Source organism: Phoenix dactylifera, chromosome 14 (genome assembly GCF_051530095.1).
Source record: "Phoenix dactylifera cultivar Ajwa chromosome 14, Ajwa_hap1_PhDact_Kaust_v1.1, whole genome shotgun sequence".
NCBI classification, from domain to species: domain Eukaryota; kingdom Viridiplantae; phylum Streptophyta; class Magnoliopsida; order Arecales; family Arecaceae; genus Phoenix; species Phoenix dactylifera.
Window position 1 is genome coordinate 18,889,127 of NC_143203.1, and position 14,011 is coordinate 18,903,137.

Genomic DNA, 14,011 nt, shown 5'->3' on the forward strand with positions numbered 1-14,011 from the left:
TACTGTATAGGAGAGGAACAATTTCTTATAAGTTGGAATGCAAATATTAGGTTGCTATTTTTCGAGCAGCTGAATACGGGTATGTCAGAAAGCTTATTTAACATGTCTCATGGCTAGGGGTACATGCACCAACGTTCCATCAACGTTGGATTAGCCAAAAATAGGATGATTATAGAAAGATAATGAGAGCAACGTGGTTCCAGATGCCTTGACTTTTAATAACTTTTTTTGCTACCACCACTTCGCCTACTATGAAAGAAGATAAATAGAATTGGATAGGATATAGTGGAGGCTATGATCGAAGAGATATATTGCTACTGCTACACCTAAGGGTAAAGTAGAGTCCTACTAGTAAACTATGAGCAAGATAAACTAAAGGTAAGGCAAAGATAATTAAAGATAAATTGGATTCATTGATATGCCCAAAAGGTTCTTTTTTCAGAGTAGAATTCACTTATTTATATTAAAAAGCAAACAACATAGCAACTGCCCACTCTCCATAACAGTCCATGTTTGGCCTCCACTTTTAGTAATTTTGATAATTGCACTACCCATCCTTCCGCTACACATATTCATCAAAATGGCTAAACTTTATACCGCATATCAAATCGATAATCATACCCAATTAGTCTCAACTTGTTGCTAGCCTCCATTCGGCCTATCCTATAATAGTTTGATTTGGCCATCCCCCTCTAATCGGCCTATAACACGGTCCTTTGCACTTTGAGAATGTCTTTGGACTGGGTTGATTAGCTTTTTCTATACTGTACTGATTCACTTCGGTACATCGAACATCATTTTTACTTGCCATCTGCTCAATTACTAGCTTTAGATCTTAGCTCAAGGTTTTGGAGTTACTATCTAGTCATACTGTATAGCCACCATATGTACAATGATTCCCAAGCATCAAGATGTTGTCTAAACAGTTACATAATGAATAAACTTTTTATATAAGATAGAGAATCATGGTTGCTCATTACATATTTTACTGCGATTCATCCTTTGGATTGACTGTCATCTTATGTACATCCTCTATTGGTTGAACATTTTACTACCCTCTTCTTTCAAACTATATATCTAAGCAAGATTATATATAAACACATATCGTATATGCAAATCAGCAGCCAAGCTGTGAATGCGGATTAGAAGCAAAATTTGCAAGATAATGAGAAGGAAAAATAAAGGTTTCTCATAGAAAAAAGTTATTTTGAAAGCTAGTTATAAGTTTTCTAAGTTTGTTAATTTTTTTAAAGAAACAAACTATTAATAAAATAAGGTGCCTGTTGGTCATCGTTGACGTTTTTCTATTTTTTTAAAGAATTTTGTTCAAAAAATAAAAAATTATTCCACCGTAATTTTTTTTTCTTCTTAGATTTTTCTAAAAAAAATGAAAGTAAAATAGAAGCAGATTTTTCGGGAATGTTTTCCGAGTAAAACTGAGTCCTAACCCACCTGGTGGTGTGGCTCATCATCTGCTTTGAAATATTTGGATGATGATAAAGGATAAAATGATCTTTCAGACTAAGTATATATTTAGAGAGATTATTGGAGCTGCAGATTGAGTGGCTGCTTACATAGTTAGTCATTTCAGAGGCATCATATGGGCCGAAGAGGGAAGCATTTTCGGACACTTTGTAATTTTTTATTTTTTTATTTTTATTAAATAAATTCGTACATGAAATACCTATTTTAGAGAAAAAGAAAAAAAAAATCCATCCTTTCTCACCTTCCTCGCGTGACTGGTGCCTCCCCAGTTCCCGCTGCGTCGGCTTTAAACCTCCCAGGAAAAAAAAAACGGGAAATTACTTTCCCGTCCCTCAAAAGACCCCGCTGGAACAAGACCGCGAAGCAAATTCCCCAAAAAAAAAAACCTCGGAAGAAAATGTCCGCCTGCACCCTCACACCATCCACGCCCTCTCACTTTCCCCACGGCGTCATCATCTCCAACGGAATCCATTATTCCCGTGAATCCTCCGCGGAGGCCTTCCCGGAGGCATGATTCCAAGAAACCCCCTGTCAAAGAACAAAAGGAACGAATACAGATTTCTCCAAAGAAACCATTCCAAAGGAGTCGGGGAAGCCTAGCTCGAGCCCAGCGACCATGGCCTCCTCCCTCCCTCTTATTACTCTCTGCCCATCTCTCCTCCCATCCCGATCTCCTCCTCTTTCCCTTCGCCGCCTCCTCCATCGCAGGAACCAATGGCTCGGCAGGGGAAGGAGGATCAATGCGAGCCATGAAGGCCTTGAGGCGTTGTACGATGACGGATACCGGAACGCCGGAAGCCTTCACGACTACCTCCAAGCGGTGGGTGATCTGCTGGAATTCGACCAGGGCCCCCTCCGCTGGTTCTGCCCCGTCGACGGCGGGCCGCCGATAAAAAACGCCCCTTTGCTTCTCTTCTTGCCCGGTACTCGTGATCTTTGTCCTCGTTCAAGATAAAAAAAAAATCTCTTCTTTTTGAAACATATGCATGTGAATTTGGGTTTTATATGGGATGTTGGGGTTTGTAGGTGTGGATGGCAACGGCTTGGGGCTCTTTATGCATCATAAAGCTCTCGGAAGGTATGCATCGGATTTTTCTTTTCCTTTCCTTTAATGTTTCCTTTTCAAATTTTAAGTTTTTGGGTGCTATCTGTTTATGTTGTAACGCTTTCAAGAATTTTGAAGCGGATTGATGGATGCTGGAAGAAGATTATATATTATGCCCTTGGCAATTTTTAAGTTCTTTGTTTAATTCTTGCTTATGGTTTTTATATTCACTGAATATGGATTTAAATTCTTGTGACACTTTGGAATGTGTTTCTTGTTGTTCGATTAACTTTGGCAGATATTTTGTCTAGAGTTGGACTACTCACTTCTTGTTAAGTCTTCGTGTGATTTTTGCTCAATTTGATGCTTTCAATAAGTTGAAGGTAGTTGATATTTGTCACCAGAAGATTCAATCTGATGTTTGGAAACTTCAATGCTTACTTGTCTATTCTTCTTGCTCGCTGAATGTGGATGTAATTTTGATTCTTGAATTTAAGGGGAAGGTTTAATATCTACTGTTAGATTTTTAAGAAATATTTCCCAAGAATATTTATTCATCCTTCTACTGAAGAGTCATGTTATTCATTAAGCTCTCCATTATATCCAAGCTGTTTGGGGTTCAAAGTTCAATTCTTGTATCACTCTTTATGAAAATTTTCATGCGAGCTCCACATGGATAGGGGTGGGCATTGGGCCGTGCCTGGCACGGCCCGCTGCTATAGTAACGGGCCGTGCTAGGCACGGCTCATAAAAGAGGGCCGGGCTGGGTTAAGGATTTCTGACCCGCGGGCCGAGTCCGGTACGGCCTATAAGGGTTTGGGCTGGCACGATTCGTGGGCCAAGCACGGCACGGCCCGCGGGCTAGCCCGGAACGGCTATTTTATAGGACTCTAATTTTTTTTCCAAAATACCCCTCAAATTAGCCGTTTTATGGCTGTTGGGAGGGGCAAAATGGGTAAAAAGCCACAAATAGCCATTATGGGCCAAAAAAATAGCCGTTATGGGCCACCCATAACAGCTATTTGTTTTTGGACAGACGGGCCGTGCCGGGCCTGGCATGGCCCGCCACCCCACGGGCCTAGGGCCGTGCCGGGCTTAGCCTTTAGGTTAAGCAGGCCGTGCCAGGCATGGCCCATTTGGTCTGTGGCCCAGTGGGCCTGGGCCGGGCCGGGCCCGGCACGGCCCGATGCCCATCTCTACACATGAATGATATTCAAGGATGTTGTTTAGGAGGTTGAAGAAGGGAAGATAAGAAGAAAGGAACCTGCTCTAATGATTTCATATGAAAAACTTGGGAATGTATGCATATGCTATTTTGACATTTTTCTTACATGAATGGATGCTAATAACTTTGAACAACATTAGGGTGAGATTAAAGTAAAAAGTATGGTCAATAATCTCCTAGATATTTAAATACTTAGCAACAAAAATAGCAAAAGAAATTGCAAGGAATTTATTTTGAATATGATGGAAATGTGAAACTGATTGCAACAAGTCCACGGATAAATAGGCTGGAAAATATTTTAAACAAAGCAATGACTGAGGTTCATGAGTTGCAAACAAAAGGTAAAATGGGTGACTCATTGGTATCTAAGCTGAATCCAAGACTGTTTATGTAGAGATCTACAACTCCACGGATAAGAAGATAAAGAAGTGATAATTAGGACCAGAGAGGTAATTGGTGAAGGAAGGTAGCAAGAGAAAACTAGAAGAAAAGTTAGGGAAAAGAAGAGCAAAGAAGACAAATCTTACCATGAAGCAAATAGTATGCATAATCTACCATGCCTTCCATCCATGCATGATATACGGTGAAGAAGAGGAGAGGTTTGTGAATCTGGATTAACCACAATAGAGATGTCTGAAAGGGAACCTTCCTGATAAAATCTTGAAATTATCTATTGTCTTTTGCCATGCTAGATGACACTTATATATATATATCTAGAGAGAGAGGATTTTGGGCTATAGTTGATTCTGAACACCCAAATCAGCCTGTGGATTTAATTATTTGCATTTGATCAACCACTAGATAGAATATTAATGTTGTCCACCCAAACCTTTCCCATTGTGTTCAACTAGAAAGAGGGGCACTTAAAGAGCCAAATGGGGCTTTCGATTAAGTGATTCCAGTTACCCCAAATTAGCCTTTTAGATTGAGTTATAAGACTCTATTCAAATCGAACATCAATTTTGATGGGCATTTTAGCATTAAATAGATCTCTTTTTTTTGACATTTTGTATATTAAGACATTTTTGATGTTTTGATGAAGGCATGACTCACCCAAATTACTATCCGTTAGAGGCCACAGAAAGAAGGATAGCAAGAATTTAAGTTTTGGCATGTATGGTAGATACTATACTATACTAGTAAGGAACGTGTATACTGCGCTCCTTGATAATTCTGCCATATAGTACATCAACTCATGTTTGAGGTGTTGGCATCAAAAGGTGTAAGATGTGCCAATATGGTACCATACCATACTGATACTTTAACCTTTATGGAAGAGGGTTAAATGCTGATTTTTTCCTAAATTTCATGATTAGAGGGCTTACCGCTTCTTTCTTGTTAGTAAACTTGGAATTTCATTAACAAAACATCATCAAGCTGCAAGTTCTGCAGATCAGGGATGAATTGCCACACCTAGTCAAACCCTACATGCTTATAGCAAATAACAATTTAGTCAACTCCAGATTTTTGTTTTATTTTTAAAAAAAGATCAGAATAGATAATTCTTCTGCTAGGTTTTAGAGTCCTATTTAAATAGAAGTGGTATGTGATTCCTGCATAAGGTATATACTGGGTTGCGGAAGTCATAGTCATTAGGTTTTGGCTTTGAGCTGTTTTAGGCCTTTTTTTGTATAGGATTATGCCGGATTTCAAAATATTTGCATTTTTAGAAAAGATTTTGAGGTTCTAGATAGAAACTGTTACTTGATTCTCAAGAGCTATAGATTACTTGCTGAGCAAGTTACAAAGAGATTATGGAAGGACATATTAGGGTTGGATGATAAATTACTATACATAGAATATTTGAATAAATGAAAGAATTTTCATGACCAAGTTTGGTTCTTCGGTTCTTCCTATCCCCTCCATCTCTCTCTCTCTTTGTTTGTCTGTCTCTTTGTCACTCTCTTCTTGATCTCTTTTCTATATCTTTGATTTTTTGTTATGTGATCTCTATATCTAGATTTTAACATATACTACTTTGATTTTCTTTTGTACATCAACTCCAGACCCTCATCTTCAGCCAAAAATGTTTTAGAACCTTTTTCATCTTTGCTTTTCCATCACAAGAATCCCAAGCCATGTTTTTCTGACTTTTTGTTTGCACCCTTAATCTCCAAAGATCATTGCTAGCCCATATACAGGTCTAAGGCAATAAGCAATCTAATCAATCCTAGCTCTAAATAGATCCCTGTCCTAGGTCCATCTACGCCGTGGTCTGCCGTACCGATCGGTACGGGCCGGTACGTACCGGTACCGGACGGAACCGGTACGGTACAGCTATATTTTTCGGTTCCGACTATTCGCAATCCGTACCAGTCGGTCCCGGCCGGTACCAACCCGTACCGATCTGCTATCGGTTGTACTGGCCTGTATCGATCCGTACCAAACCGGTACCGGCCTGTACCGACCGGCTCGTACCAACCTCAAATTTTTTTTTGGCTTTTGGCCCGAACCAGCCGAACCGGTATAGTACCGGTTCGGTTCGGTATGGTACTGGTACTGTACCGGTATCGGTGCCCATTGGTACATCGGTATGGTCGGTACAACGGATCTTGACCTACGCCCCTCTCATACCATGCCCAATTTATCTTGCATCACATGCCTGATCATATTTGTTGCGCAGATGAAGATTATGACAGAAATTTGAGGTATGACACTTGATAATGGCAATTTCCTCCTTGAGAAAATCTCTATCTCCTATATATAATGTGACAACATAAGATTATGTGGTTTGTTCTACTATTTACTCAATAACTCTGGTATATGATGTACTACATAGATCATCAAAAAATAGAAATTAGGCATCTTTAATAACTCTGTTCAATTTTATAAAACGTCTATTATTTTATTTCCACTTCATGTATTGGTATATAGTTGTATGATAACATAAGCCTGACTTTTTAATTTTTTTTAGTTCTGTTGGTTGTTGCAATGTCTATTAAAAAAAGAATACTAACTTATTCAAATTGAATGGCAGGATTTTTGAAGTTAGGTGCATGCATATACCTGTTTATGACCGCACGCCATTTAAAGGTCTCTCTTTGTTATGTACAAAGTTAGAGTTTTGCTTTAAGTTTAAATTTATGATTGATTTGCAATTTTTTATTAAATGCTATAACAAAAGAAGTATTGAAATTTCTTATATGACAACTATAAATACCAGAGTACGCCGTCTCTATACTCGGCCCTGTATTGGTGCCATGCTATCATTGTGTCGGTACGGGGCTGATTCAGCATACTGAGTGTCAGTACGCCCTCTATACCATGTACTGGTATCGAACCGGTACGATATGATGTACTATGGTAAATACCGATTTGGTGCACTTACAGTTGTTGGTGCTGCAAAATTCTGATCTTGGAATGAACTATTTTGTTGCTGGTTGAAATATATGTAATATTTACATATATGGCTTTGTAAGTTTAATTAGTTAACTAATAACTACTTAAATTTTTAAATTTTGTACAACTTGTCTGATCAGCTTTCACAACATTTATCCCTTGTTATGTTTAGCATACAGTGCAAAACTAGGTTCGAGGCTGACTTAGCTTAAACTTGAAGGATGACCTACCTCTAAAATCTCCACCACAAATAATAGTTTCTTTTTGGTATGGCATCTAATAATTTCTTTGAGAATCATTCTCACCAAGGACTTGCATGGTGATACATTCATTAGCTCAATAAAGATGAGGTTGTTGGAGCTGATTTCTTGGGCAAGGTACTTTCTTGTCAGGTGCATGACAATAGATATGTGAATGTCTTCTTGCCTTGTGACGAGATGAAAAACTAATTAGGAAGATAAGGGGGACTTTTATTATCTAATGGAGTTTTGAATATCCACTGGAGTTTGTCTGCTTACACTAGTCTATATGTTAAGTGCACAAGATTAATGTCTCGATTATATAGTCTATCGCACTCTTGATGAGTATGACCAGCACCTTTATGCAAGTGTTGATAGAAGGAAGCTAGCCAGACTCTAGAGGCATAGTATATCTTCTTCATGAGTAGGATTCAAATATTTATGTCATCCATAGGCCAGGTCAAGAGCATGCGCATTGCAACATGCTGGTCGATTCTCTGAATGCAAGTAAAGAGCATGACAATGCTGAAAGATGTGCAAATCTCATGCTATGAGACACATCCAAATCCTTTCTTTACATTTAAGGTGCTTCGAATCACTTCTTATTATGTACATGACATGCCTCAAATATGTAAACATTATTGTTTAGAGAATTTTGATACTCAAAGTAGCATAATTTGCATTATATTAGATCAAACAAACAACTAGTGGTTGAAGCTTTAGTATTATAATTTATAAATATTACATGAAGAGCCAAGGATACAAAACAAGCTGAGCACAACATGCTTTTGTGCTGTTGTCTTTTAGCCCATACAATAGTTTGCAACACCAAATGCTGTCGTACATGATATTACTATGTCATATAAATTGGTATCATGGTTTATGATAGACATCCAGTGCCATGTTGGTCCTCCACCCTTCCTAGGGAGGTGGGCTGTAGGCTGTACACTGGTGCCTTGAGGCTCATTCCATAGGTGCTGGGAGATCTGTTAAAGAGATTAACAAGTTTATACACCCAGGATAGTAAGTTGTTCACTTTTATTTTTTCAATTTGGATTGGGCTATTGCTTTTCATAATGAAATTAGATCTTTTTATCCTTAAAACCATGGGAATGGACTAGGTATAATATTTATGCAAAGCTGTGATCTTCTAATGGTACAGAATTCGATGCTACAGAACAATCTATGCTTGCAATTGAAAATTAAATCACATAATCTGAGAAGATCAAATGATTTAATATCTTTTAAATATGCAAACTTCTATTTGAGAATCCTAGTTTGTATTGACCTACTGTTTTTCGTTATGAAATGGGATAATGTTATCCTTAAAACCATGGGAATGGTGTCGGTCCAATATTTTATTTGAGATCTGTGCAATGCACCCTGACCTGAACATCTAGCGATTGAATCACTAATCAAAATTGTAACAAACTAGGATCTTACCTAAAAAGCTAGCTGGAAGGTATTATTTGAGTTCTTTAGATATATAAGTATCCAAGATCTACTTAGTGCATAATCGACGTGGGACAGAAAACATGCCCTTACGGATTCTCACAGATTCTCTTTATTTAAGTTCTGGCATCCTTGATAGTTTAAGGATCCAAATCCAATTGCAATTCTATTCAAAATAAATCACAAATACCATAATTGGCCTATGGTCAGGCCCAAATGTGCCCATGCTGCAGTGTTCCCTAGTCCACATAGGCTATGAGTGTGGTCCGCTCTGATGCTATTTGTAATAGTTCTAGTTGATACAAACCTTAGATTCGGAAACTCTAGAAGCATAAAGTTACTGTATATCCCAAATAAAGCATCAACTCTTTATTTAAGCTTTTCATCATCATCATCATGTTCTTCTTCTCCTCATCCTCCTCGTTCTCTTCCTCCTCTCTAGCCTAGCTACCCTTCATCACTCTCTAAAAAGCCTACCCTCTTCTTCCATCCTCCCTAACCAGCCCCAACTGGCCTTGTTTTGTATGCTTCCATGGGCATTTTAGGAAGTGGGACCCACTAGGTCAGTTCAAGGGTAGGTTAGTTCCCCCGCCCTAGTAGGTCGTTTGGTGGCTAGTCAATGAACAAGTTAAGTAAGCCGAGTCACTAATAAGTGGGCATAGGAGTAAAGACAGATAAACAGCATGCTAGAGATAGACTTATTTACTAAATATCATTTTTCTAAATGCCATTTGAGCCATTACATGTAATTCAGGAAATACCCACCATTTGAATTTAATAAAAATACTTAAAATACAAATTCCTTAACAAGAAGATGTTGATTTCCTAACTTTAGTTCAAAATCCAGATTTTTGGCCTTGTCCCATTTTTAAATGTAGTAGTATTTCTAAAGTCTTGAAATCTTATGTTTTTATAAATACCTACACTTTGTGGAAACTCAAAAATCTGGTTAGAAAATTCTTGGAAATTAGTTGCGAAAGCATTTAACCTAGAATGATGCTTAACAGTACTTAGTGCTTCCACAGATTGATCCATTTTTAAATTTTCCCATGCATCCACATATATTTATTTTTTTTAAGTATAAGTTGGGCATTAGAAGACTAAACGAAGCTATAGTAGTGTAAGGAATTTGAATTTGAATAAAATTGGTGTCGAGTTGGAGCGGTGAAAGCTTGGGCTGAAGTTACAAGAAGAATATGAAATTGTTATGAAAAACACAAAAGCAGACCTTATATAGATCCTTTGGGTCATGGTACAAGTTTTGTTGTTTATTCATCTTAAAAGCTATTATATTTTGATATGTTCTTTGGTTCTGCAGGGTGGCATTATGTATGAGTAATGCGTAGTTTTTTTTATTCCTTTTTTTTTCAACCATGTCTTTAGTTAATATTAAACTTGTTACTTTGGGATATTATTTTTATGTTCATCCTGTTATTGGCTTTTGTCATAATTATGTTTCTTTATTCTCTTTTAAGACATATTTTGTCTTTGTTGTTTTTTAAACTTGAAGGACTAGTAAAATTTGTAGAAGATGTTGTGAGGTTTGAGAATTCCATTTCTCAAGATAAGCCAATTTATCTAGTGGGCCATTCCCTTGGAGGATGCCTGGCACTTGCTGTCGCTGCTCATAATCCTGATATTGATCTAATACTAGTATTGTCTAATCCAGGTGAGTGAGCAAATTCTTGAAAGTATATTGTGTTCAAACATGTTGCAGGTTAGTTTGTAAATCTAGTTTAATAGTGTTTTGGATGGTACTTATTTTCTCTTTCTTTTCCTGTTAGCAACATCATTCAACAGGTCACAATTGCAGCCATTGCTTCCAATTTTAAGAGGCTTGTCTAGCCAGCTAGATATTTTTGTGTTCTATCTGCTAAGCATCAATATTGGTGAGTGGGTTAATTTGAATCTTCTTGGTGGTCATCTTGCTTTTTTGTCATATATTATAAGGGAATCAAACTATCTGATCTGATGATATGAATTTATGCTCTGCTTTTATTGTCGGTGCTTATATTTTACTATATCCCATGATATGACTGCAAAATCTGTATGCTATCTATACATTCTTGTGGCTTTGTTCTTCTTGAAATATAGAATGTGCATTGTCAATAAAACAAGTTTATATGAGCTAGTATTGAAGACATCCAGGTCATCCATCTATTTGTTCCTCTATTAGGTCTTCAGTTGACAGCTAAATAGACTAGTAAAATAGCCAAAGAGATTTTATTCTCCTCTTTTTTGTATTTTTCTTTATGTTCTTTCTCTATGATGGCGGGTCTTAGCACGATGGTGAGGTTGCTCCATTGTGATCTAGATGTCATAGGTTCAAAACATAGAAATAGCCTTTTTGTATGATGGGGTCAAGTTGCGTCTAACCTTACCCAAATCCCGTAATGATGGGAGACTCATGCACTAGGATGCCCTTCTCTTTACTGTCTATCTTTTTACCCATCTATCTATCTCTCTTTCTATCTATTTGTCTATCTATCTATCTATCTATCAATTTATTTATCTATCTAGTTATCTATGTATCTCTGTCTATCTATCTATCATATACTTATCTATCTATCTATCTATCTATTTATCTATCTACCTATCCTTCTACCTATCTATTTGTATATCGAGCTATCTATCTATCTATCTATTTGTTTATCAGTCTGTCTATCCATCCATCCATCATCTATCTGTCTAACTATCTACCTATCTATATATATGCTTGTTTGTCTGTTTATCTATTTATTTATCTATTTGTTTGTTAGTCTATCAATCAATTTATCGATGTATCTATCTGTTTGTCCGTCCATCCATCCATCCATCCACCCATCTGTATATCTATTTGTCTATCTATCTATGTACCTGCCTACATATCTTCTATCTATTTATCCATCTATCTGTTTGTTTATCTGTCTATCCGTCTATTTGTCTATCTATCTGTCTATCTGTTTGTTTCTCTCCACCTCTCTATCTGTCCGCCTTTCTGTTTTGCAATGATAGCCAAAGATTGTTTTCCTCCTAAAGTTAGTAAGCTCTTGTTTTTCCTCTTAATTCCTAACTTCTTTTCTAATGTTATCCACATTCATATGCTGTTGATAAGGAAACTCTTAATTATTTAATCCAAAATTCTTGTTGATTCCTAATGTTGATTAGTACTGACATAAAATAGTTGAAACATATTAAAAATTGTTAAAATACGTAACAACAGTAGAAGGATCCATTTTATGGTGTGATGTCTAATTGCTTGATTCATTGAATTTGAGAACAGTAAAGTGTGTTAAACATTTGAGTTCTTGCTTTTGACAAAATTCTAGGGCATGGTGTATTTATCTTACCTCATGAGCTTTCTAATGTATATGAATCCTTGACCTTGAGAAACAGCCTGGCACTTTCAGGCAGATCTACAACCGAACTTATTGGTTATTACTTTAGATACACTTGATAGGAAAATATATTAGTAATTATACATTCTTATATCTTTGACATTATGATTATTTTCTTATCTAAAAATTATTTGCTATTTTTTCTATATATAGAATGTTGCACATTTTACTCATCTAAAAGTAAAGGCATTATTATAATATTTAGCAACAAGTTAAAAACTCACAAAACATATAAGTCCATCAGATAGATATGACCAACATCAAATACATATTCAAGAATTTTTCCATTTTTTTTGATACAAAATTGTTGATTTTGTAATTTCCATCCCCAACCAATCCACAACAAATATTAATAAATTCAAAGTAAAGTGCCATCAACATTAGAGATTCATGGTCATTCTATTCTAGATACAGTCATTGCATCTGCACATCTGTAATGATCTGCACCTAAAAGAATAAAAATTGTCATTTTTGATAAAAATATTTTACTATGATTTTTGAAGCTAGCAATATGAAATAATGTACAACTAATGTAAAACAAATAAAATAACAATATGCCAAATTAGTCTATCTATCTCAAAAGGAATTATTGTACAACTAATGTCAGAAAGATCAACAGAAATTAATTAAGAAAATATCCAATTTTAAGGGATCAACAAATACTGTACCACTTATGTTTGCCTACAACATACTGATAAGCACAAAATTCATCTAGTAAACTACTCACTGCAGAGCCCAAATTACAAAGTCAAAGAAGAACATAATTAATAGCAATAAATATGAAAACCTCCAAAAGCTTCTGGAAAACGAGACAAATAATCATGCCTAGCATGACGTATGTGTAATTTCTTTTACCTTCTCTTTCTACTAGTTCCCTTTATCTCTTTGCTTTTACAACTTCTTCAATTTTTCCTTTTCTCGCCCCTTTTACTTTTCCATTTCTCCCATGACCTTGCTTCTTACCTAATAATGATGTTTATGTGTGTTCATCTGTACATATATATATATATATATATATATATATATATATATATATATATATATATATATATATATATATATATATATATATTATATACACAGCTAAGTAATGGAGCAAGCAGGTAAGATCATCTCAACTATACAATTCTGCGATAGGGGAAAAGGAGTCAAATAATCATAGCTGAATTATGAAAATGTACGACCACCATGCAAAACCTAGAATAGAATGCATCAAAAAATAACCATTTACTGCAATAGACAAATAAAAGACAGATAAAAATAAGCTAACTTAACACCAAAAAGATATAAAACAGGCATCACAATTCATTTGCAAATATATATGATGCAATAAAAAATGGCTTAATTGCTTTTCTCTCAAATCATTTTCCAATAAAAAAATTTGCCATGAAATGTTTTCTCTTACATCCATTTCATCATATTCTCCTTACGTGTGAAAAGGGACATCTGCAGTTGTTGTTTCCTGCCAAGGAAGGAAATACAACACATTACAATTCTACCCACACAAACACCAACCCTTTTTTTTAACCAAGAAAACTGCCAGTGAAAGCAATAATCCAAAATCACAGAATGAATAAAACATAAATAATAGGACTAAATAATTAAAAAAATGAAAATCTCTTTCATTGAACTTGTTTTGTATGCTGCCATATATAATCTCTCAGAAACAGTAACTATTGTTTCTAAAACAAAAAGACAAATCGTTCATTATAGCCCAAAAGTCAGAACTAAAAGAACATCCTTATCCCTTCATTCGAAAATCAAAGAATAATGTTTTATAATCAGTAGCTATCAATAAGCATTGTGATTTAAATCAGAGAGTCGGAGCCATCATAATCATTTTCTCTTA

General features: G+C 36.0%; 1 protein-coding gene across 6 annotated transcripts in view; it reads left to right on the forward strand.

Moving 5' to 3' along the window:
- Nucleotides 1-1,836: 1,836 nt before the first annotated feature.
- The window catches only part of LOC103717828 (phytyl ester synthase 1, chloroplastic-like), a 38,418-nt gene continuing 26,243 nt past the window's right edge, over nucleotides 1,837-14,011 (forward strand). For 2 of the 6 annotated variants that reach the window (XM_088710472.2, XM_088710476.2), the window contains exons 1-5: nucleotides 1,837-2,408; nucleotides 2,512-2,563; nucleotides 6,733-6,788; nucleotides 10,296-10,454; nucleotides 10,570-10,674. In XM_088710472.2, the coding sequence (XP_088566598.1) occupies nucleotides 2,102-2,408; nucleotides 2,512-2,563; nucleotides 6,733-6,788; nucleotides 10,296-10,454; nucleotides 10,570-10,674 (679 nt within the window). In that variant the 5' untranslated portion in view covers nucleotides 1,837-2,101. Of the gene's footprint in view, nucleotides 2,409-2,510; nucleotides 2,564-6,732; nucleotides 6,789-6,918; nucleotides 10,455-10,569; nucleotides 10,675-14,011 lie in introns of those variants that run through there. The other 4 variants (XM_088710475.2, XM_088710473.2, XM_088710477.2 and 1 more) reach the window with 4 other exon arrangements.